We start from the raw sequence: 27,372 nt of genomic DNA on the forward strand, positions 1-27,372 counted from the left end.
AATAAACAACCTAACCTTACACCTAAAGCAATTAGAGAAAGAATAACAAAAAAACCCCAAAGTTAGCAGAAAGAAAGAAATCATAAAGATCAGATCAGAAATAAATGAAAAAGAAATGAAGGAAACAATAGCAAAGATCAATAAAACTAAAAGCTGGTTCTTTGAGAAGATAAACAAAATTGATAAACCATTAGCCAGACTCATCAAGAAATAAAGGAGAAGACTCAAATCTATAGAATTAGAAATGAAAAAGGAGAAGTAACAAGTGACACTGCAGAAATACAAAGGACCCTGAGAGATTAGTACAAGCAGCTATATGCCAATAAAGTAGACAACCTGGAAGAAATGGACAAATTCTTAGAAATGCACAACCTTCCGAGACTGAACCAGGAAGAAATAGAAAATATGAACAGACCAATCACAAGCACTGAAATTGAAACTGTGATTAAAAATCTTCCAACAAACAAAAGCCGAGGACCACGTGGCTTCACAGGCGAATTCTATCAAACATTTAGAGAAGAGCTAACACCTATCTTTCTCAAACTCTTCCAACATATAGCAGAGGGAGGAACACTCCCAAACTCATTCTATGAGGGCACCATCACCCTGATACCAAAACCAGACAAAGATGTCACAAAGAAAGAAAACTACAGGCCAATATCACTGATGGACATAGATGCAAAAATCCTCAACAAAATACTAGCAAACAGAATCCAACAGCACATTAAAGGGATCATACACCATGATCAAGTGGGGTTTATCTCAGGAATGCAAGGATTCTTCAATATACGCAAATCAATCAATGTGATATACCATATTAACAAATTGAAGGAGAAAAACCATATGATCATCTCAATAGATGCAGAAAAAGCTTTCAACAAAATTTAACACCCATTTATGATAAAAACCCTCCAAAAATTAGTCATAGAGGGGACTTTCCTCAACATAATAAAGGCCATATATGACAAACCCACAGCCAACATCATCCTCAATGGTGAAAAACTGAAACCATTTCCTCTAAGATCAGGAACAAGACAAGGTTGCCCATTCTCACCACTATTTTTAAACATAGTTTTGGAATTTTCAGCTACAGCAATCAGAGAAGAAAAAGAAATAAAAGGAATACAAATTGGAAAGGAAGAAGTAAAGCTATCACTGCTTGCAGATGACATGATACTATACATAGAGAATCCTAAAGTTGCTACCAGAAAACTACTAGAGCTAACCAATGAATTTGGTAAATTAGCAGGATACAAAATTAATGCACAGAAATCTCTTGCTTTCCTATACACTAATGATGAAAAATCTGAAAGTGAAATTAAGAAAACACTCCCATTTACCATAGTAACAAAAAGAATAAGATATCTTGGATTAAACCTACCCTAAGGAGACAAAAGACGTGTATGCAGAAAATTATAAGACACTGATGAAAGAAATTAAAGATGATACAAATAGATGGAGAGATATACCATGTTTTTGGATTGGAAGAATCAACATGGTGAAAATGACTCTACTACCCAAAGAAATCTACAGATTCAATGCAATCCCTATCAAACTACCACTGGTATTTTTCACAGAACTAGAACACAAAATTTCACAATTTGTATGTAAACACAAAACACCCCGAATAGCCAAAGCAATCTTGAGAAAGAAAAGCGGAGCTGGAGGAGTTAGGCTCCCTGACTTCAGACTATACTACAAAGCTACAGTAATCAAGACAGTATGGTACTGGCACAAAAACAGAAATATAGATCAATGGAACAGGATAGAAAGCCCAGAGATAAACCCACGCACATATGGTCACCTTATCTTTGATAAAGGATGCAAGAATATACAATGGAGAAAAGACAGCCTCTTCAATAAGTGGTGCTGGGAAAACTGGACAGCTACATGTAAAAGAATGAAATTAGAACACTCCCTAACACCATACACAATAATAGACTCAAAATGGATTAAAGACCTAAATGTAAGGCCAGACACTATCAAACTCTTAGAGGAAAACATAGGCAGAACACTCTATGACATAAATCACAGCAAGATCCTTTTTGACCCACCTCCTAGAGAAATGGAAATAAAAACAAAAATAAACAAATGGGACCTAATGAAACTTAAAAGCTTTTGCACAGCAAAGAAAACCATAAACAAGATGAAAAGTCAACCCTCAGAATGGGAGAAAATATTTGCAAATGAAGCAACTGACAAAGGATTAATCTCCAAAATTTACAAGTAGCTCATGCAGCTCAATATCAAAAAAACAAACAACCCAATCCACAAATGGGCAGAAGACCTAAATAGACATTTCTCCAAAGAAGAAGATATACAGCTTGCCAACAAACACATGAAAGAATGCTCAACATCATTAATTATTAGAGAAATGCAAATCAAAACTACAATGAGATATCATCTCACAGCAGTCAGAATGGCCATCATCAAAAAATCTACAAACAACAAATGCTGGAGAGGGTGTGGAGAAAAGGGAACCCTCTTGCACTGTTAGTGGGAATGTACAATGATACAGCCACTATGGAGAACAGTATGGAGGTTCCTTAAAAAACTAAAATAGAACTACCATATGACCCAGCAATCCCACTACTGGGCATATACCCTAAGAAAACCATAATTCAAAAAGAGTCATGTACCACAATGTTCATTGCAGCACTATTTACAATATCCAGGACATGCAAGCAACCTAAGTGTCCATCGACAGGTGAATGGGTAAAGAAGGTGTGGCACATATATACAATGGAATATTACTCAGCCATAAAAAGAAACGAAATTGAGTTATTTGTAGTGAGGTGGATGGACCTACGGTCTGTCATACAGAGTGAAGTAAGTCAGAAAGAGAAAAACAAATACCATATGCTAACACATATATATGGAATCTAAAAAAAAAAAAAATTGTCATGAAGAACCTAGGGGCAAGACGGGAATAAAGACACAGACCTACTAGAGAATGAACTTGAGGATACAGGGAAGGGGAAGGGTAAGCTGGGACAAAGTGAGAGAGTGGCATGGACATATATACACTACCAAACGTAAAATAGATAGCTAGTGGGAAGCAGCCTCATAGCACAGGGAGATCAACTCTCTGCTTTGTGACCACCTAGAGGGGTGAGATAGGGAGGGTGGGAGGGAGGGAGATGCAAGAGGGAAGAGATATAGGGACATATGTATATGTATAACTGATTCACTTTGTTATAAAGCAGAAATTAACACACCATTGTAAAGCAATTATACTCCAATAAAGATGTTTAAAAAAAAAGGGGGGTCATTAATCTGATTTTAAATCATAAGCACTGTCTACCCAGGTCTCCACATAAGTAGTACCAACAAAGAACAGAGGCTTTGAAATTAGATTTTTCTTTATTGTGCTCCAGATAAAATGCACAGCAGATCCTTCATTCATTGAACAAATAACTACAGAGAAAATGCTACTTTCCAGGAATTCCTGCAGGAATTAAGAAATAAAGCAATAGACAAGCCCCCCAGTTCACTGCCCTTCACACCACCAGTCTCTTTGAGTGGAAGGTACCACATAAGGGGTTATATTGCCAATGTCCACAATAAAATCTAGTCGTATTTCCCTCACCAAAAAAAAATTTGTGGACTTGTCAATCTTTTACCCTAAGACTGGAATATCTACAGTATTTTTCTGATATTGGTATAGCTATACTGCTTTTTTTTTTCATTAAGGTTTTTATAATTTATCTCTTTTTGGTGTATCTTTTTTTATTTCTGATAGTTCTGTATTCTTATATTTAAGATGTGTTTATTGTGAGTAGTTTACAGTTACATTTTGTCTTTTTTCAGTCCAATCTGACAGTATTAGTCAGTTAATTGGAATATTTAGTCCATTTACATTTAATATAATTTCTGACACAACAGGCTAATAACTGTCATTTTATGATTTATCTTCTAATTGCCCTACCTGTTTTTAGTTTTCTTTGATTCTTCTTTATTGATTTATTTTGGATTAATCAAGGATTTCTTTCCCATTTTCTCTGTTAGCCTGTTAGTCATACATTTTTTCAAACTTTTTGTTGCTGATGTGGAAATTGCATCCATTCTTGACTTACTACAGTCTAACATAAATTGCTTTCTTTTGCCACTTCTCACACAATTCTAGGACCTCAAAACATTTTTATTCCATTGACTCCCATTTCATCTTTTGTGTTATTGTCATTGTGCATTTCATTCTGTTATATTTTAGACCACACCAGACATTAACCTCATTATTTTGTACAGTTAATATTAATTTATATTTCCCCAGATGTATATATGGACATTTACCTTGTTAGAAAATTTTGATTTCTCCATTTCATTTCTTAATTTAAATGGAAACATCAAGGGGAATTTAACAAAAAAGTAAAAAGTTGATTATTAAATAAAAAGTGTTCTCTTACTTTCCTAAGTACCAATAAAATTCCCTTTGGTGTGTGACAAGTGTTATGACAAGTGTCAGCTCCCTGCCCTTTATCTAACTGCTTCTTTTTGCCTCTGTTGCAAGGAGGTTGGTAACAATACCAGTCAGAATGTGCTGTTGTTTTGATTCAGTTGGTTCACGTGAAGATGGCTCCTGGGAGCATGTGGTGCATAGCAGGTGCTCCTCGTCTGTTAGCTACCCCTTTTTTCCCAGATCCCAGGCACGTGGCTTCCTCCAAATACCAGCCTGTCTTTCTAGCCTCATCTAACAGCTATGCACCGTGGGTGGGCCCCTTCCTGGATCATGAACAGCATGGTATTAGGGACACTGTCCCCTTCGTCTTTGCATTTACCATTAGTGCTTATGAAGGGGTCTGGCATTTAATAGGCAGTGATGGATGTTTTCTGATTGGGTTAATGAAGGACAGAAGGAATGAACAAACAGTCAACACTCGGTTATGCCAGTTCATAGAGAAACGCTCCCTACCATGCACTGAGACCTCACACAGGCACACGCTGAGTCTCCTGTTGACTTTGCACCTGTCTTTTCCTGGATCAGACTGGGGATGGGCTGTGGTGAGGGTCATTTCATCTTCATCAAGATGCACTCCTGGCCTACCCTCTGCTCCCTTGGTGAAAGTTCCCAACAGCCCCAAAGCGATGTGCACTGTGGGTGGGCCCAGGGGACAGACACCTGGACCAGTGAATCTGTGAGCAAAGCCCAGCTTCCCCACCCCTTCCTCTACTCTCTCACCACTTTGTCCACCAAAAAGAAATTTTTTTAAAGAAAAAAAGAGACAATGTGGAAGAAGGAGAAAATGTGGCATTCAACAAATGTTTGTTTATACACACCGAATGCCACTAGCTAAATCCACAATGCCTGAAGAATATGGTGTTTTCTGTAATAGATTAATGTTTAAAACACTCAAGGATGAATATCAACTTGCAAAGATTGCCATCTATGACACTTTTTCTCAAAAAAAAAAAAATTGCATTGTTTCCTTGAAGAGATTGGAAAAGGTGCCACTCTAACTATAATAAATACAGATTAAAGTATGTGTAATATTGCATGCTATTGTGTACCACAAATACTGAATTTAAAGACTAAAAATACAAGAAAATCTCGTATGTTATCATTTCTTTGTGTCCCACCTATAGTTTCTCATAGGTGATGTCTTTTTCAGAAACTAATATTTCTGACTCTGTCTTTATAATAGTTTAGAAGCACTAAAGAGGATTGGATGGTCACCACAGAGGAAATGAAATATTTGAAAATATGTGACTCTGACTTAGGAAATGTGGAATATTGGCTGACTTTCAAAAGTCCAATAAAGCTTGTACTTTATCTCTCAAATGAACAAGCAGGTGAAAATGAGTGTTTTCTATCTTAGACTGACCACTGGTTTCTGGCATTTTAATATTATTTCTGCTTCACTACTTTAAAGTCAAAATAGATAAATAATATCCTCAGGGAAATAACTATGCCTTCCTTTATTCTCCATACTGAAAAACACATGCTTAGAACTCAATAAATAATGAAGAATATAATAACACACTCTGACCTTAGAAAATTTTATATTTTTTTCAATATGTATTTCTAGAATCTGTATTTTAACTTGTAAAGAGTCCTCAAATTAGCCCCACTACAAATCAGTATTGATTTCAGATGGTACTTGGCTGTGACCTTGGTTGTGTGACATCTCTTGGTCTTCCTTCCACACCTGGTTTCAGGAGCGGCTTCTGCTGTCCCTGCTGCCAGCGCACATAGCCATGGAGATGAAAGCCGAGATCATCCAGAGGCTGCAGGGCCCCAAAGCCGGCCAAATGGAAAACACCAACAACTTTCACAACCTGTACGTCAAGCGGCACACCAACGTCAGGTATGCTGCTGCTCTGTTCTCCTTCCTCAGCAAGGCTGGGGAGCCTGTATGCCAGGTGGGGGACATATTTAACTGGGAGCCCATAATCTTACAGTTTCATGTGTCCTTTGGAACTGTTTATCTTTGCGTGTAGAGTAAATATCACTCCACCTACCCATGTGCTGCCTCTTGGGCCTTCACATTAAGATAAGAAAATGGGTTCCTCTACTTATTGCATTTTGTGACCATCAATTACAAAAGGGAGAGAAGTGGACAATGGGGCCCTTATTCTGGGAACTCCTTGGTCAGATCTCACTGTGTCCCTGAAACCCAGAACTCAGTATCAGTAAGATTAAAGAGTCATGGGCTCTAGGCACAAGGACTGGTTCCTCAAGGTGGACTCGGCAAGGGCAGAGCCTTGGGAATCCAGCACTTTCCAGGGAAGCTGGATGTTCTGCTGTCAATCAGGAATGATGGGTTTCTGGGGTATGGCTGGTACCCAGCATCACAGGGGACCAACATGCACCTTAATTAAATTATAATGAAAGTTACTGCTTTTCCAAGAGTGGCACAGCCATCCATGCTTCCCAGGGAGCCATTCCTGGACTCCCAGTAACTGGAAAACTAACATGGGATTGTGGTCAGGAAGGAGGATGGTATAGGACCTCTTCTCCCCTGAGCTCTAGAGAGGAGCTGAGCAGGTCCTCACTTCAGTCTGGAGAGGGTTCTCCCTCCTGTGCTCCCCACACATCTCCAGCTACAGTGGTGTGGGACCCCTCCAGATGTGGGCACCCTGGTCCTCACTGTTCTCCATGCCCACTCGTTCCTGATACCACTTCTCTGGGGGCTGTCCTTTCATCCATTCGATTACATTGCAGTGGTGCTTGCTATTCTGGCTGGGTTATCTCAATTAGTAACCTGTGCATGCCTCACTCATTATGTTATTCCTTTAGTTGTCAGGGTTACTCACCACCCCCCACCCCATTCAATAGTTCAATAACAACAACCACAAACACAAACTAAAGTGTGTTTAGAATCATCTAGAATTGTAATAGGGCTGTTTGCCTTCAAGTCCAGACCTTTTCCATTGCATGATGCAGCCTTCTGTCTGGTTACTTCAGGTCAAGGATTTTTGGAGTTTATTAAGAAACAAATTTAACTGTAGCTTAATTTATGTATTGCTAAGACAAATCGCATTTTAACACATGATTTTAGAAAAAGGTATGGCCCAAGCACACAAAGAGCTAATATACAATGAGAAATGCACATTGAAAGGGAGATAACAGAAAAAAAGTTGCATATCAAGTAGGAACTAAGGAAAAAACATTGAATAAATGAGGAATCAGGAGTAAATTTTTTTATAGTCCCCACCTTTTTTTTTCCTTGGAATAATAGGAAAGAGCTATGTGTGTATATATACATATATATATGTATGTATATATATGCATATATTTATGTGTGTTTGTATATATATATATATATATATATATATATACACGTGTATATATATATATATATATATATATATATATACACACACACACAGACAGAGAACATTCATACATGTTAAGGAGTAAAACTGGACTTCCTTGGTGGCGCAGTGGTTAAGAATCCTCCTGCCAATGCAGGGGACACAGGTTCGAGCCCTGGTCCGGGAAGATCCCACACGCTGCGGAGCAACTAAGCCCGTGCACCACAACTACTGAGCCCGTGAGCCACAGCTACTGAGCCCGTGCACCACAACTACTGAAGCCCGTGCATCCTAGAGCCCGGACGCCACAATTACTGAGCCCACGCGCCGCAACTACTGAAGCCCACGCACTCTAGGGCCCACATGCGGCAACTACTGAGCCCACGTGCTGCAATTACTGAAGCCCGCGTGCCTAGAGCCCATGCTCTGCAACAAGAGAAGCCACCGCAATGAGAAGCCCGCGCACCACAGCAAAGAGTAGCCCCCACTCACTGCAACTAGAGAAAGCCTGCACACAGCAACGAAGACCCAATGCAGCCAAAATAAAAGGAATAAAATTATTTAAAACACTAGACTGCCTTTAGGTTTTTAAGCATTTTACCTACATAATTAAAGAAAAAACATTTATGGTGTCTGACAAGACATACTATAGTAGAAATTGCTCTTTCCAGCCTTAACTGTATGAAAATCAGCAATGCCCCTTCCATCTCCAGAAATATTTTTATGTCACTTATTGGTATTCAAAATGTGTAAGGATAAATGTGTCTGTATCTAAATAGGATCACAGACTATCTTTAAGTAGCTGTGATATAATCCGGGAACAATAGACCTGTAAAAATGACTGAAGACACAACCAATCTCAAGCAGTTGATAATGGTCTGCATAATATCTGTATTAGTTATCAGTTTCTGTGTAACAAATTACCCCAAAACTTAGTGGCTTTAAAGAACAATAAACACACCAATCAGAATGGTCATCATCAAAAAGTCTACAAATAACAAATGCTGGAGATGATGTGGAGAAAAGGGAACCCTCTTACATTGTTGATAGGAATGTAAATTGGTGCAGTCACTATGGAAAACAGTATGGAGGTTCCTCAAAAAACTAAAAATAGAGCTACCATATAATCCAGCTATCTGACTCCTGGGCATATATCTGGAGAAAACCACAATTCAGAAAGATACATGCACCCTAATGTTCACTGCAGCACCATTTACCAAGACATGGAAGCAATCTAAATGTCCATTGACAGATGAATGGATAAAGAAGATGTGGTACATATATACAATGGAATATTACTTAGCCATAAAAAATGAAATAATGCCATTTGTGCAACATGGATGGACCTAGAGATTATCATTAAGTGAGGTAAGTCAGACAGAGAAAGACAACTGTCATATGCTATCACTTACATGTAGAATCTAAAATGCAATACAAATCAACATATCTATGAAACAAAAACAGACTCACAGACATAGAGAACAGACTTGTGATTGTTAAGGAGAAGGGGGTTGGAAGAGGGAAGGACTGGGAGTTTGGGATTAGCAGAGGCAAGCTATTATACATAGAATGGATAAACAACAAGGTCCTACTGTATAGCACAGGGAACTATATTCAATATCCTATGACAAACCATATGGAAAGAAATATGAAAAAGAATATATATATATGTATAACTGAATCATTTTGCTGTATAGAAGAAATTAACACAACATTGTAAATCAGCTATACTTCAAAAGAAAAAAAAAGAACCATAAAAAAAAAAAAACAACCCATAGAATGGGAGAAAATATTTGCAATAATATATCTGATAAGGGACTTGAATCCAGAATATATAAAGAACTTTTACAGCTCAACAATAAAAATACAAATAACCTAATTAAAAAAAAAAAGAACAATAAACATCTCACAACATCTGTGGGTTGGAGTTTGGGAGCAGCTTACCCAGGTGGTTTTGGCATAGACTTTCCCATGAGGCTGCAGGCTGCTGGGCAATCTGTTCCCAATGTGACTTCCCACCTGGTGGACAGGTTAACTTCCTGTTGGCTGGAGGCCTCAGTTCCTCATCATTGGGCCTCTTCACAGGTTGCTTGAGTATCCTCACAACATGGCCGCTTGCTTCCCCAGAGGGAGGGATCCAGGTGGAAGCTGCAATATCTTTTATGATCTAACCTTGGAAGGTCATTTCTGCAGTATCCTATTGGTTACACAAGTCAGCCCTACCCATTATGGAAAGGGACAGTACAAGAGTGTGAGTACTGGGAGGTGAGGATCACTGGGGCCATCTTGAAAGCTGATTAACACACTTATCTAAGGCAAAGGATTGGTGAAGCAGCTTCAACTGTCTTCAGAGATTGTGTAGAATATGTTTGCAGTGTTAAATTAAATTTAAATTCATAAAACATATTTGGGATCCTAAAGCAACTTAAATTCTTAAAACTTAAAAATGCAAAGGCTTCAATGGCATGGAGTACCAATTAATTTTAAAGGAAATATGAAAACATACGGCCTTTTCCTCCTGAAACAGGACAGGTATAATAAACAAAGAAGCAGATACAATACCTGGCTAATGCTGGTAGTTCAGTCAATACCTGAGGGTGTTTTTTAATGAGAATTATTAGGTTTATAGACCAAAAAGATCTGTTGATAACTTTTAGTTTTGCTTTGATGATTCATTTAATGAAATATTTATTCTCTGTTAATAACATTGACTAGCTCTTTACTAACTGATATAATAACAATAATAATAATAGTAATAAGTAGGATGAGGAGGAAGTGTAGAAGAAGAAGAATTTATAGATGTGAAGGTAGCAACTACCAGTTGCCTTCTGAATCATTGTCTTCCTCTGAATCCCTCCCACTAGTGCTGAAACATTCACAAACCCATCATGTCTTTGAAAACAAACATAAATCCCTGAATCCAGTGCCACCCTCCAACTCTGAAATTACCTCCATGAATTTCATAGCCCAGATTCTAGAACAATTTTCCACTCTCTAACTAGACTTCCTTATTTTCTCTCCTTCCTCAAATCACCACCCTCTGGCATTAACCTCCCCCATGTCACAGAACTCATTTTTCCTACATTCACCACCAGCTGTCTTGTTCCCAAATCTGAATATGACTTCCTCTGCATCTTATCTCATTGACCACATGGTTATGCTTGGTCCCATTCACCTTGTCTTTGCACTTAAGTAATTCTACATCCTTGGGTTTCCATGCCATTGTTTCCCCTTTGTTTTCTCCCTGCAGTCTTCTTTATTGTTTTCTCGTCCCTAAATCTAGACTCTTCTGTAAATGAAAGCATTTCCAGGGCTCTCCTAACTCCTCTGTTCTCTCCAGCTCTCGCCCAGGACTTAATGACCATCTATATGCTGCTAAGACACAGACCTCAACCATAGTTTTCCATAAGCATCTACCTAATGGTCTTCCTCTTGGGTCTCCCACTGACACCACCCTCAGACTCAACCCAAACAAAGTGGAACTAGTCAACTTATCCTGCAAGCTTGATTTGATTTGTACACTAGGTACAGCCCCAGTACTCAGCCAGAAACCGGTCTTTATCTCAACACTTCCTTTTCCTAGACACTTCCCACAACATCTAATCCCTAACAAAGCCTGATTCATTCTCCTTCCTACAAATCTCCCCTCTCTGTCCAGTTCTCCCCATTTCCCCCACTTATGGACCTTCCACAGGGCTCTCCGGGATGTACCGGATATGATTCTAACTGACCTGCCCACCTCCAGGTTGCTGCCACCAGAATGGTCTTTCTCAAGTGGTGATGTGATCCGAGTCTAGGTCGGGTTTCCTTCCTGTGTGACCCCCGCAGTGCCCTGCGCCTCCTCTTCCATAACCGTTTGTACATTGTGTCCCAGTTACTCGTATACAGTCTGCATCTTCCTGCCCAGTAACCACAGGGCCAGCTTCAGACCTGTACATTCAGCCCATCTTGGGCTCCTTCACCCACTACATGTCTTGACACAGGAAACACTGTGGAGGTTGTCAACAAGAAGTAGAGTCAACCGCTCATTCTCACGTTCTCCCTCCCATGCTGCCTGGATCGGGCATCTTCCTCTGAGTGAGAGTAATGCCTCCTCTTGGACCATGGCTCAGCATCTGTGGGTCCCTGCCTCTGCAGGAGAGCACAGGAGAAGCAGGGATGGTTTTATGGCACCATCTGAATGGAGAGCACAAAAGCCCCAGCAGCCCTGATTTCCCTGGACCAGAGGTCTCCCCCTGCTTCTGTCCATCATCAGAGGAGCAAGTCTCTCCTCCAAGGTGAAGCCACAAGCCTTGTACTTTGCATGAGGAGCAGGGTGTGGCCAGCAGCAGAGATCAAGCCATGTTCTGCCTGGGACCAGGCTGACGGCTGCCACACTTTTTTTTTTTTAATTGTGGTAAAATATACATAGCATTTACAATTTTAACCATTTTAAATTGTACAGTGCAGTGTCATTAAATACATTCATGTTGTTCTGCAACCATCACCAACATCCATGTCCAGAACTTTTTTTTCATCCCAAACTGAAGCTCCATACCCACTAAACAGCAATTCCCCCATCCCCAGACTCTGGCAGCCACCATGCTACTCTCTGTCTCTATGGTTGGGCTAGTCTAAGTACTTCATATAAGTGAAACCATATAATATTTGTCCTTTTGAGTCTGGCTTATTTCACTCAATTTAATGTCTTCAAGGTTCATCCAAGTTGTGGCATGTGTCAGAATTTCATTTCTTTTAAAGACTGAATAATATTCCACTGTATTATACACCACGGTTTCATCCATCCATTTCTTTAAATGTCAATAGACATTTGTTTCATTTTATGAATAATACTGCTGTGAACATGGGTATACGAATATCTGTTTGAGTTCCTGCTTTCAGCTCTTTTGGGTATATACCTAAGAGTCGAATTGCTGGATCCTATGTATGGTAATTTTATGTTTCATAAAATTTTGTGAATTGGCAGTTATTTTTGTTTCATGGTCCATCTTAAACCATACCATATTCACTACCTGAATCCAGAATTTTAGGCTTCTTTATTAGTCCTTTACACAAAACAGAAACACGTTATTGTGTAGGTAAAGTTGTAATGTACACAGTGGTGCTGTAGTTTCTCTATCCTGACCCATCAAGGTTAGCTAAACACGTACACAACTCTAAGGAATCTCACATTTGCCCTCCCAGCCTGTACATCCCATGAAGGGAAGCTGTACCGTCATTTCCTAAGCGACTTTCCCTGACTCTTCACCACCTCCACTGTTCTGTCTTACAGCACTCTGCTGTTTTATAGCACTTATTATCACTGTAATTGGACATTGGTTGGTGTCCTTATTTGTTTCATGCATCCCCCAAACCAAACTCTGAGCTTTAGAAAGATGTTCTGTATCTGCTCTCCTGGCAGGTAGTAAGGAAGCCAGAATTTTTTCTTTGAATCAATAAAAACAGGATTTGACTTTTATTATTTTGCTTCTTCTACATAGGAATCCTTATAATATAAAATCATGTAACGATTCAAATAGAAGCATACTCCTTTGATATCAGAATTATGACACTGTAATGTACTGTCAGGATGAAGACCACATAAATGAGAGAGGCGGGGAGGGGCTGGCCCTGAGAGAAGAAAGGTGAGCAGTAAAAACGGACTAGAATAGACAAAGTGCATCACATGACTTTTTCATCAACGATTTAATTATAAAAATTTAACATCAAAAAAAAAAATTTAATGGGAAGGTTTAGCAAAATGTTTACATATTCCATACCCAGGGAAATGACATTTTTCAAAAATATAAAATGTAAAAACTTATACTCTTTTAATGGGAAAAACTACCCTTACTTTCTTAACGAATATCAACTTGCAAATATGGCACCCATTGGTTTGTTCCCACAGTATCCTCTATGCGGACATTGTTGGGTTCACCCGTCTGGCCAGTGACTGCTCCCCAGGAGAACTGGTCCACATGCTGAACGAACTCTTTGGAAAATTTGATCAAATTGCAAAGGTGAGTATTAGTGATTGCCTTCTATTTTGAGGATATATAAAATTTGGGCTTACTTTTTCTCTGGTCCCTTATCAATTTTTTACCTCTTCATAAAAGCATCCTTTAGGAATGTTGTTTGTAGATTTGTTGGATTTATTTGCCATCGATCCCTGATAAATCTCAAACCTACACTGGGAATGAGAGATGTCATAGCATATAATTAGCATATGTTTTCATCTACTTTTAAAACTTCTGCTTATATATAACTCAGCACACATACAATAAATACATTCAAGATGACGAGATTTGATTTGCACATCTCTCTCTACGGTGCTGTTCTAAGATTCTCTTTTTAGGCATTTCGATGTCAAGGAGTTGGAAACATGATTTCCTCTCCGGTTATAACTATTACATATTCACAGTGTTAAGCGGCATCCTGGGAAAATCCCTAAAATAGGATCCATCCCTTCTTCCTAAGCCCTTTATTGACTGTTGTCCCCTTTTTACCCACTGACCCTTGTGCCACTTGCAGAGATGTAAGTTCAGTATTTGTCATTCATATGCTCATTTGTGGGAAGTTTCACAAAGAAATGATGACAAGTGATCTAAAACCATACTAGACCTTATTCTAGACTTATTTATTGGAACTATTAAGGTTTCTGGTGGGAATATTGATAATTTTTTTTCTTTCCTGCTAGCCCTCTACTTCTGTCTCATAAAATGTTTCTGGTCAGCTTAATTTTGTCTCTGAATTGTTCCCAACAAAAATACATTATTATGCTTATTAAAATGCATTCTTTACATAAGGAAGAGTTGGTTCTAAGTTTAGTTCATGGTGAGATTTTGAAAACAATAGGTGAGATTTTGCTCACTTTTAAACAATAAAGAACATTCCAGCCAAGCCTCCTAGGCATAAATCTGGCTTGCAGATGTTCACAGAGTCACTCTTGGGTCAAGCTTTCCATGAGGTGTCTTATGTTGCCCAACTGACCATGACAGATCTCATTGGGAATTCTAAAAAAATCACTAAGAGTATAGCTCTGTTTCCTTCCTTTACCAAACCAAAGGAAGAGGTTGAGTTTGGGGTAGAGGGGGCCTCATCTTTAGAAAACGTCTTGAAAGTTTGAGTCAGTAAAAGGTCATTTTTGTTGCACTACCTGGTCACAGTAGGAAGAAACATCCTAATCTTGGCTGATAACAACAAAGCTCCAGTGTTTACATGGCATTTTCCCCATATGCAAGGCTCTGTGTCCAAATTACTTCTCTCTATATGGACACCAGTCAAACTGATTAGGGGCCCACCCTACTCCTATATGACCTCATCTTAACTAATTACATCTACAATGACCCTATGGCCAAATAATGTCACATTCACAGGTACCAGGGGTTAGGATTTCAACATGTGAATCTGAGGAGGACACAATTTATAACTCATAAGGGAGGTACTCGGTGTGAATCCCTGCTCCTCTCCAATCATTGTAACAAAGGAACGTCCAGGCAATATCAGAGACTGGCCTAGGATAGCTTGGTCCATCCATTGCTGGTCACAGGGGCAGCATGCTTTGGATATCAGTTCATGGCTCATAGTTCAAAACATGGAGTTGGTGAGCATTGTAAGCAAACAGATAGTTCAGTCCATTGAGGGAATACTACATAAAGCACATTAAGTTAAGGAACTCAACATCACTGCTCATTCACTGTTAGTTTTTATCCACTTTAATGAGGTATAATTGGAAATTATATGTACAGAAAAATATGTACAGAAAGCTGTACATATTTCACATACATACAACTTACTGAGCTTAGGGATACACCCTTGAAACCATCACTACAATCTATGCCATAAACATCTATCACCTACAAAATTTTCCTCTTGCCCTTTTAATTTATCATTATCATCATTATTATTTTGTGATTAAAACACTTAACATAAGATCTACCTTCTTAGCCAATGTTTAGTTATGCAATATAATATTATTAACTATAGACAACTATGCTGTACAGTAGATCTCTAAGACCTATTCATCATGCATAACTGAAACTTTGTGCCCTTTGACCAACACCTCCCCATTTTCCCCTCTCCCAGGCCTGGAAACCACCATGCTATATTCTGCTTCTGTGTTTGAGCAATTTAGATTCCTCATACAAGTGGTATCATGTAGTATTTGTCATTCTGTATCTGGCTTATTTCACTTAACAAGCACTTTAAAAAGATCATATACCATGACCAACTGGGATTTATCCCTGGGATGCAAGTTGGATAGCATCGCAAATCAATTGATGGGATATACCACATTAACAGAATGAAGGGTAAAAATCATATGATCGTCTCAATCAATTGATGCAGAAAAGGCATTTGACAAAATTAAACACGCTTTTATGATTAAAAACTCTCAACTAATAAGAAGGAACTTACCTCAACACAATAAAGCCGTATATGAAAAACCCACAGTGAACATCATACTCAACAGTGACAAACTGAAAGCTTTTCTTCTACGATTGGGCACAAGACAAGGATACCTACTCTCACCAGTTCTGTTCAACATAGTGCTGGAAGTTCCTGACGCAGCAGTTAGGCAAGAAAAAGAAATAAAAGACATCCAACTCAAAAGAGAAGTAAAATTATCGCTGTTTGTAGATGATATGACCTTATATGTAGAAAACCCTAAAGAGTCCACAGAAATCTGTTAGAACTAATAAATAAACTCAGTAAAGTTGCAGGATACAAAGTCAATGTACAATAATCAGTTGTATTTCTATACAATGAAGTATCTCAAAAGGAAATCAAGAAAACACATTTACATTATCATCAAAAATAATAAAATACTTAGGAAATAGACTTAACTAAGTAGGTGAATGACTTATACACCAAAAACTATAAAATATTGATGAAAGAAATATAAAGAGACACAAATAAGTAGAAAGACATTCCGTGTTCATGGGTTGAAAGAATTAATATTGTTAAAATAGTACCCAAAACCATCTACAGATTCAATGCAATCCCTATCAAAATCCCAATGGTAGTTTTTACAGAAATAGAAAAAAAAAATCCTAAAATTCATATAGAACCACAAGAGACACCAAATATCCAAAGCAATTTTGAGCAAGAAAAGCAAAGCTGGAGGCATCGTGCTTCCTGATTTCAAAATACATTGCAAAGCTACAGCAATCAAAACAGTCTGATACTGGTATTAAAGACAGACATACAGACCAATGGAGCAGAATAGAGAGACTAGAAATAAACCCATGCATATACAGTCAACTGATCATTGATAAGCGTGCCAAGAATTCACTGTTCTTAATCTTACTGTTTTCTAGACACAGGATACATATTTAGGAAGTATAGGAGAGAAGCCTTATTAATAAATGATGTTTTGCCTTTTTATTATTTAAAATATTGTTATCAGGAATTACTAACACGCCATCTATAACACTATAGATAAGCATGAAAGTACACAGCTCTCTATGAGACAGGGAAAGAAATCTGCAAAATCTTCAGTAAACCTAACACATACTTAAGAACAAAATGATCTTATGTTCATTTTATTATTTCAAATTTGTTCGTTTTATACATAAGCCTGTGCAAGTGTTAAGAAGAAAAAAAATCTGGGATTTCCCTGGTGGTCCAGTGGTTAAGACTCCAGGCTCCCACTGCACAGGTTTGATCCCTGATTGGGGAGCTAGGATCCCACATGCCACGCAGCGTGGCCAAAAAAAAAAAATCTGTGTTTGGTACATCTTAGTTTATTTATGTATTTATTATAAATTTGAGTGAAGAGTCTATAAACTAGTTGAAAAGGTTAGAAATGGATGTAGGATTAATGCATATGAATGAAGTTAATCTCAATATTATGATATAAATACAATCCAGCCAAGAAAAATAATAAGTTTGTCTAACTTTATATTAAAACGGTTTAACCTCAGATCAGAATTAAGTTTTAAATTACTTGGCAATGTTGAATGGTGGCTTATTATATTGTAGAGACGTTTATCGGAAGCTACATGTCTGCAGGTAAGAATCTGCTTCAGCTTTAAAAGAAATGAGGAAAATCGTGAGCGCAGTAGGAAATGACAAAAATTCTAATTCCAGTTGAGTTCTGCTTACCATTTTCTATCCTGAAAGATTCTGTTTTGCATAGAATGTTTCATTTCACTGTCAATGTTTGGATTTGTTCAGACTAAAGAGAATGGTCCTATCTTTACCCTCCTCTGCTGTGTTAAGTGTAAATCATTCCGGAACTTTCTCTCAGCTTTCCCCTTCTACCCCTTACCCTGATTCTTCCTGCTTTGGTAAAGGCGCATGCAGGTGAGGGTGGCTCAATCTTGATGGGTAATTAAGGGAAACTCAACTAGTTCTCATTTCTTTCTCCCCACAAACCCTATTCACTGTGGCAATGTCAGTAGAACTAGCGCTTGGTGATATTTGGTAAATCAAAATCATTATATATGTGCTTAATGTAACTGAAATTCTGTGATTTCTTCTTTCAGGAGAATGAATGCATGAGAATAAAAATTCTAGGAGACTGCTACTACTGTGTTTCCGGACTCCCTATCTCTCTCCCTAACCATGCCAAGAATTGTGTGAAAATGGGACTGGATATGTGTGAAGCGATAAAGTAAGTGTAATGCTTAGTAAGAGCTTTTTTAACTGTTTGATAAGTTTTAGTTGTAGTTCTTACAACTATTCCTATTTTTCTGTCTACTGAAACTAAATACGTGATTGTACATCTAAATATAAATGGGCATAGACTCATTTATTAACATGTGAGAACTAAGTCCAAAGTAAGCCTTCTGTGTTTTGTATTGTTATTATTAGTCTTAGATTACAGCAACACTGAGTTAGAATCTATGGGAAGGGACCTTTGTGTTTGTTTCAAAAGTGTTTTTTTTTTAAATGTAAAGGTCTCCTCCAGTCTTCAGGAAAAAGTCTGTACTCTAAGCATCTCTTGATTTCTGACAAGTACATGTAAATTGTAAGAGAGAAAGTAGTTTTTACCACCAGACTGCAATGAATATAAAAATCCAGCCCAGAATTACTCCATCTAAGTCACGCTCAGCTCTGTGAATGTAGTTTCAGTTTATATCCATAATAATTTTCTGCCTTGTATCTATAGGTTCTTTCATTGTAATTCTAGAGATGATTTGCTTACATAGAATAATGTTATCATTACAGTTGACAAGTACAGGGTAAAAATGTGAGGTAAAAAGTGAATTTTCACTGCCCATACCATAATGCATACTTCTTTATAAGTACCTTCATAGAAGCCAGGGTATTCTTATAAATGATAAAAGCTCTTATTTGCTGATTGTGCCGTTGAAGGATTTCAGTTTGGGTTTTTTTTGGGGGGGCGGGGGGAATTGCCTATTTTTGGTCAAGTGATTTTTCCCCTATCCTCCACATATTTTTCGTCTAAACAGGATGGGAACTATGTGCCTGATGGTCTAATTCCTTGTCTCGGGGTCAGAGTAAATAGGACCTTAAGTGAGAAAGCAACAAGTCAAGGTATCACTGTGTTTAGCCCACCGTGGTGTTAATTGTGCGTCGAAATGTACTGAGAGGTTTGTCGGCGGGTTTCCAGTGCTGGCCAGGGAAGAACGGTGAAGCCCTAGCCGCAGCGGAGTCCGCAGACCTAAGTGTCCAGATCCACTAGCTCAGCCTTTGTCAGGGGCCACTGTGGGGCGGTCAGGGATTGAGAGGCAAAGGAATCGAGAGGAATCGAAGGAAGAATCGAGATGGGAGGGGGGTGGGCAGTGTCGCCCCAGCTTCCCACCTGAAATACATTGTGTGGGAAATAACTGTCCCCCTGCTTCTCCCCATAAGTAAATCATTTGTCTTCTCGGAGACATAAAAAAAAAAAGTTTTTCAACTTTATTTCAAGAGTCATTAACTATTCACGCCACTGTGGGTCTAGATGAAAGTGAATTTAATCAATGTAGAACTAACAGATTTTCTCAAATGTATAACCCACCCCCGGAGGCCACCTCAGTGTTGGTTTCAAACATGAGGGGAAATGGGTTCTATAACTGGGTTTTGTGAAGGATGATATTATGTGAATCAATAGCACATTGGATTCAACAATCCACCCTTTTACTAAAGCTTAATTTCTGCTTTGGAATCAACTGTTTTCCAGTTCTGTTAAGTTTATGTAATTCCAATATGTTGAAGAGCCTTTAGGAAAAAGATTCCCTACATTCTGTCCATTGGCATGTCGTCAGGTCATCAGTAATACCTTCTTTGGTTGTTACATTTATTTGTTGGGGTTAAATATACATAACATAAATATTGCCCTTTGAACCATTTTTACGTGTACAATTCAGCGGCATTAAATACATTCAAAATGTCATACAACCATCACCACTATCTACTTCCAGAACCTTTTCATTGTCCCAAACAGAAACTCTGTAGCCACTAAGCAATAACTCCCCATTCCCTTCCTCCCAGCCCCTAGTAACCTCTGTTCTACTTTCTGCCTCTATAAATTTGCCTGTTCTAGATATTTCATGCAACTGGAATTGTACAATACTTGTTCTTTTGTGTGTGACTTATTTCACTTTATATAATGTTTTCAAGGTTTATTCATATTGTGGTATGTATCTGTACTTCATTCCTTTTAATGATGGAATAACATTCCATTGTATGTATGTATTGCATTTTATTTATCCATTCATCATAGATGCCTCAGTGATATCTTATGTGTCCAGCATCTCAGTAATGTCAGCAGATTTGAGTGACCTTCCAGAGCTCTTCCTTATACCTAAACTTAAGTTTCATATCTTAATGGCCATGTGTCCCCATGATCAGCTACTCCTTGACCAAGGGCTTCTGAATTCTTCCTCTGCTATGTATCAACAGTTCGGCTCATGTACAGTTGACAAAGTGATCAGTAATAGGTTGTTATAGCCCAATTGAAAAATGGGCAGAAGATCTAAATAGACATTTCTCCAAAGAAGACATACAGATGGCCAATAGGCACATGAAAAGATGCTCAACATCACTAATTATTAGAGAAAGGCAAATCAAAACTACAGTGAAGTACCACCTCACACTGGTCAGAATGGCCATCATTAAAAAGTCTACAAATAACAAATGCTGGAGAGGGTGTAGAGAAAAGGGAACCCTCCTACATTGTTGGTGGGAATGTAAATTGGTGCAACCACTGTGTGAAACAGTATGGAAGCTCCTCAAAAAACTAAAAATAGAATTGCCAGAAGATCCAGCAATCCCACTCCTGGGCATATATCCAGACAAAACTACAATTCAAAAAGATACATGCACCCGTGTGTTCGTAGCAGCACTATTCACAATAGCCAAGACATGGAAACAACCTAAATGTTCATTGACAGATGAATGGATAAAGAAGATGTGGTACATACATACAATGGAATATTAGCGATAAAAATGAATGAAATAATGCCATTTGCAGCAACATAGATGGACTTAGAGATGACCATACTAAGTGAAGTAAGCCAGAAAGAGAAATACAAATATCACATGATATCACTTACATGTGGAATCTAAAATATGACACAAATGAACCTATCTATGAAACAGAAACAGACTCACAGACATAGAGGACAGACTTGTGGTTGCCAAGGGGGAGGGAGAGTGGGGGAGGGATGGATTGGGAGTTTGGGATTAGCAGATGCAAACTATTATATATAGGATGGATAAACAAGGTTCTACTGTAGAGCACAGGGAACTATATTCAATATCCTGTGATAAACCATAAAGAAAAGAATATAAAAAAGAATATACATATATATATGAATCATTTTGCTGTACAGCAGAAATTAACACAACATTGTAAATCAACCATACTTCAATAAAAAATAATACTAATAGGTTGTCTTGCTACACCCCCAATATAAGCCAGGAAAAGAGAGAATACCTCAGCACATTTCAGAAATTCTTTGTTCTCTCTCACATACAAAGACAAGCGTTTCCATTCCCATTTCTTAAGCCATAAGATGAGCGTGAATACAGGAATTTTAGTTTTTCAAGCTGGTGAGGAGAAAGCACACACTTGGCACTTGGAATTTTGCCAGATTATCTCCAGTTTTCGTGGGAACCAGCAACATGGGTCCAGGAACGTTTGCCTGTGTTTTTCCTTCCAAGTTTGGACCTCCACATTTATCCTGAGCCTTGTTCCCCGTTAGCTAAGTCACCACTGCAGAAGCACGTCAGCTGCAGTTTTGGAATATTCCCAACGCTTAAAGAGACTTTTTTTTTCCTGTCATGAAAAATGTAAACTGTTCTTAATCAAGGCAGTGATATTCAGGACCCTGATTGTGTAAGTGATTATGGCTCCTCTTAAATTAGAAAGATTGTCTATTATTATTGCAAGCTGTAAGGGATTATTGCAACATTTTTCTATAGATCACACAGATTTCATCTACATGCATTAAAACGTTTGGACAGTCAGGCCATCTGAACCCTTGATCAACTCATTTCTCTAAAAAAGACATGAAGCATGTGGAGATTGTTCATTTAAAGAGTCGAATCATTAACCAGTCACTTCTATCACAGACTGGCCTTGTGACTCCTGGGCCCTGTCAGGAGGGGTCACTCAGGGGAGTGGGGAGCAGAGAGGAACCATAGTGAGCAAAGGCCCGGAGAGATGGACCAGGCAGGGCCCGGGCAGCCGTCCACACTCAGTGCTGATGGAGACAGAGTGGTAGGGCAAGCCTCCTATGTCATGTAGATGCTCCTCAGGAGCAGGAATGAAGGGTTTGGATGACTTGCAAAGTACCCCAAATAGGTTGTCTTTTTTATAAAAAAATGAGAACAGGTAAGGACGGTAGAGAGGAAGGGAGGGGAAAGAGACAGCCTTCTATATTCTTTTTTCAGGACGTCATTTATTTTTACATCATGGACCCATTTCTTTTAATCAGTAGTATGCTCAGATGATGTCACTTCATCATTTAAGCATGCTTGTGTCATTTTGAGATGTTTCAGGTTCATTTTACTGCATCCCACACCTGGTAACCCTTCCGACTTGCTGTGTTGAAATCAGTGTCATTGCTTCCCTCCACGTTTCCTCTTGGGGTGATTCTTTCCATGTAACTAGGGATACCTTCCTGCATTCTTCTTTTACAATAAAATTTTAATTGATAAATGTATCTAACTGGCAGAAACAAATAAGCATCACCAAGCATTGCTATTTTTCCCTTAAAGGAAGTTCTTCATTTGTCTCTTTCAATGAGTTGGCAACAGAGTCCTAAAGTATTTTTTAAATGATTTTTTTAAATTAGTTTCTTTTTAATGATACCTTATGCATTATTAAAGCTTCTTAAAGAGTATTCTTTTCTCTTTTCTGTTAAAGAATGTGCACAATTGAAAAGCTTTCATCTCGTGGTTACTTTATTTAATTCCTATTCAGGCTAAAGTCATTATTAGCCTCACAAATAAGCCGTATTGTCTCATCAGCAGAAAATATTCCTTGGGGACATACGTTATGCTAAGCACTAGAATTGCAAATGGCATCTAAGATTGTTTCTGACAGTACAAGGCAATGTCACACGAGTCTAGTATGAAAATTCTGAGGAGGTGTCAGCACATGATACGTGCTTGATACATATTGGTTGAAAAAGTAGAAACTACGACCAAAATACTGCATCACGGCCCCTGCCATCCTGATGCTTTACCGGCCAGAGCATTGGCTTGTGGTTTAGTCTGGTAGTAACCGAAGAAAAATCCCTTTCTCTTGCCTCGGAGCAGCAATCTTCTGCCACAGGAAGAATTCATGACAATATTTCCAACAATCTGAGCCATTCTGAATGATAAAATGCCCAGAAAATTGGCCAGGAATTAAAGGAAGAAGAGGCTGGTCCTGGAAGGTGATGTAACTTTCCTTCCCTTTAGGAAAGTGAGGGACGCCACTGGAGTGGACATCAACATGCGCGTGGGAGTGCATTCTGGGAACGTCCTCTGCGGCGTGATCGGGCTGCAGAAGTGGCAGTACGACGTATGGTCCCATGACGTTACCCTGGCCAACCACATGGAAGCTGGAGGGGTCCCCGGGTAAGGCGGCACATTGGCTTTCTCTCGTCCAGCAGGTTACAGGGCCAGGAATGATAGCTCGACAGGTTAATAACTGACTGCTCAGTGATTTCTGTTGCCTTGGTTAGTATCACGTTACTCACGCCCAGTGGCCTTTTCCATTAACCCGATGGACATGAACTCTCAAGCCCCAATTCAACCACCCCTGGGACCCGTGGTCAAAGACTGTGGATGTCAGATCCTAAATTACAGACTTCTACTTATTTGCATATTTATGAATAGAGACCTAAGTTAAAGATGGTTTATAAGTCAGTGAAGATACATGGCGTTTCTCTATTACTGGTAACTTCTGAAATCAGTACTATTGAAATAAGCAAATGGTACCATCTGGATAGATGACACGAGAATCTCGATGCAAGTGCTGTAATTTGGAGAAGCATGAGAACAAGCATTGAGAAAGAAAGCCCATACTTTTATACAGATCAGCACGCTTCCTAAAATGACTTTGGCATGCATTTCAAAAAAAAATATCTTCATACCCCAAAATTCGATATGGTCGAGTTTTAATTGCTATAATTCACCATGCAGGTTTCTGTGAGTGCAGAGAAGCTCCAAATATTAGTAGCTCATGACATCTGAGAGCATCTTTCCAAAGCAGTGGTTAACAGGCTATGAACCTTAATTACAGTCAATTTTACTAAGAACGTATAACCTTACCTTCACTTGGGGCAGAAGAAATTCTCTCTGAAATCCCAAATAAATAGAAAGTCTTCTTGCACGTTCCTCCTTATATATCCTGACTGTGGTTTTAAAATGGAATTTCAGACGTGTTCACATTTCTTCCGTCACCCTGGAACACTTGAATGGAGCTTATAAAGTGGAGGAAGGAGATGGTGACATCAGAGACCCATATTTAAAGCAGCACTTGGTGAAGACCTACTTTGTAATCAACCCCAAGGTCAGTATTGTTAAGAGTCTATAATTAGCCTATGACTTCTATGATTAAAAGTGAAAAGGGCAAAGTACTGATATGGAAAGTGTTTTTAGTCAAGAACTAGTGTAATTCTTCGCTAGTCTTTGCCTCTAAAACTACTTTAAATGCGTATGTGTTTTGTAACAATGGATTCAAATATTAAAGAAACAGTTGAAATGAATCGCTTGTTTATATGACAAGGGTATTGTCTGCATCACAAGGTTGTATAGGTCAGTCAGTGTTGATCAATGTGTGTGTTAGTCCATGATGGACCCCGCCTGGCAGTTAGAAAATTAAATAAAGATAAGGATTTTGCTCAGGGCTTTGGATGATAAAAATCTAATGAGAGAAAGTAGGATGAAGATACAAGAAAAAGGGAAAGAAGAAACTTCTAGAAGATTGGCAAGTAAATGTCATGTATACACTTGTGTGCGTACGTTATGTGCAGACATGGTAACTTTGATACAGTAAACACCATTCATCGCATGCAGACAGCTGCTGGCTCTAACCCTCTTCACACCACGTGTCAGGCCAGAGCAGGGGCTTAGAGCTCTCATCTCTTTTAACCCTTCCCAAATTCCTGCCAAATGGGTACTACTGCTATTTACAGATGAAGAAACTGAAGCTCTGAGGGTTTCTGTCAACTCCCTCCAAATCGCAGGCTGGTAAATAGCGCAGAGAGCAGCAAGACACACCTCTGAATTGTCAAAACCAATATCGTAAAATCAAGGAGATCAAGTTTATTAATGTTTACTCACAATAACCTCCCTAAAACCCCAGTTTCACCTTCAGAGACAAACTTCCAACTGACTAGAGGGTTGATCTGGAGACAGATGTATGACAAGCGGGACGAACTGTGCGGTGATGGGGCAGGGACGGCACAGGGAAGAGGTTAAAAAAATGTGTACAAAGAACACTGAGTTCAGCTCTGTGCTCTGTGGTGACCTAGATGGGCAGGATGGGGGGGTGGGAGGGAGGCCCAAGAGGGAGGGGATAGATGTATACTCATAGCTGATTCATTTCGTTGTACAGCAGAAACTAACACCACATTGTAAAGCAACTATACCCCCAATTAAAAAAGAAAAAAGAAAAAAAAAGAAAGAACATCGTGTTCAGGCAAAGAACACCAAAACACCGATATTCGGGGCCATTTAGCATCAGAAAACCCCCAGTCTCTTTAGGAAAAAACACAACCATCAAGAACACATTGAAACAGACCAGCATATTCTGTCTAAGAATCAACTTTATAAAAACATCCCTTAAAATAGCTATTATTTTTCCTTAAGTTTCAATTACAGGTAAGTTTTGTTGTCTGAAAAAAAAAATCATTTGGCTCCAACAGCTCGTGGCACTGAATACCAGTCACTGAAGGAATGCGAGTGGGAGCCAGGAAAGTGAAGGGCATGATGTCAGAGGAATCTGCTCACTCAAGGGAAGCTTCTTGGTGGGCAGAGCAGGAAGGCGGGAGGCTGTGCACCTGTGCCCCGCCAGGTGTAATGCTTTGTTTCTCACCCCAAGGGAGAACGACGGAGCCCCCAGCACCTCTTCAGACCTCGACCCACCCTCGATGGAGCCAAGATGAGGGCTTCTGTCCGCATGACCCGGTACCTGGAGTCCTGGGGGGCGGCCAAGCCCTTTGCACACCTGCATCACAGAGACAGCATGACCACGGAGAACGGCAAGATCAGCACCACGGTACGCCCTCCCCATGCCCTTAGCGCTGGGCGAAAGCTAGTTCCCCAAAAGGCATATCCTGCCAAAGTAACTTTTGTCTGTAATGAGGCAAGCTTACCATCTCCGACTTCTCAGATTGGCATTCTCAGATATTCCTTACAGATATCAGGTGATCAATGAGCACCAACCCCTCATTGCTAAGGGTTTTAACCTAGAGTGATTTTGCATTATAACTTTATTACCCAAGATTGTTATTTACAACTGACAGTAGCAACTGAATGCAACTGAACTCTTTTTTTAAATCCTGGTTTGTGTTTTGCTTCCGCTATTATGAAGTACGATAGAAAGCCCAAGCATCTTAATAAGAGAACAAATGAAGGCACGATGTCCTTGGAATTTGAGTGGCATCATTAAAACTGTCTCTTCATCACCCAGAGGTTCAGACTGTGTCAGAAGCAATGTACATTCTATTGTTGGAGATCCTTATTTACATCATCCTTACTTCCAAGAGAGAATAAAGTCCCAGTGCTCCTTACAACAGGGACAGTCTCAATAAGATAGCTGAAGTGCAGATAGACAATAGAAAAACTCATGAGAGGAGAGAAAAGTAAATACAGTTGAGCACTTAGAATAATCCCAATGGTATAGTTAGATTTTAAAACAATCTCTGAGTAAAATTTCATGCAGAATGGCATTAATTGTATTAGGGATGCATTTGAGGTAAAGAAAGAAAATGGGATGTTACATAATTCTTATTAGCTGACGAGAAAAAGAAACATACCAGGCTGTCAGGTAAAAGTGGACATTTCACAAGCACACACCCAAGCCCAAAAGGCAGGGCCTCAGCATTCTTGTTTTGTCTCAGTTACATCTCTTCTCTCAACTTCCTTTGTTCTGTTTCAACTGAAAAATAAATGATCTGACAGAAGATCATGATCCATCAGGCAGTCAACAAGGGAGACCACCAGGGCAAGTCCTAGAGGAGTTTGCGTTCT

At 39.1% G+C, this 27,372-nt stretch overlaps 1 protein-coding gene across 1 annotated transcript in view; it reads left to right on the top strand.

Moving 5' to 3' along the window:
- The window catches only part of ADCY2 (adenylate cyclase 2), a 431,484-nt gene that overhangs the window by 286,749 nt on the left and 117,363 nt on the right, over window positions 1–27,372 (top strand). Inside the window, exons 5-10 of the mRNA XM_061187643.1 lie at window positions 6,154–6,302; window positions 13,640–13,751; window positions 18,219–18,346; window positions 23,593–23,751; window positions 24,556–24,688; window positions 26,222–26,398. Of these exons, the coding sequence (XP_061043626.1) occupies window positions 6,154–6,302; window positions 13,640–13,751; window positions 18,219–18,346; window positions 23,593–23,751; window positions 24,556–24,688; window positions 26,222–26,398 (858 nt within the window). The remainder of the gene's footprint in view (window positions 1–6,153; window positions 6,303–13,639; window positions 13,752–18,218; window positions 18,347–23,592; window positions 23,752–24,555; window positions 24,689–26,221; window positions 26,399–27,372) is intronic.

Source organism: Eubalaena glacialis, chromosome 4, assembly GCF_028564815.1.
Source record: "Eubalaena glacialis isolate mEubGla1 chromosome 4, mEubGla1.1.hap2.+ XY, whole genome shotgun sequence".
NCBI classification, from domain to species: Eukaryota; Metazoa; Chordata; class Mammalia; order Artiodactyla; family Balaenidae; genus Eubalaena; species Eubalaena glacialis.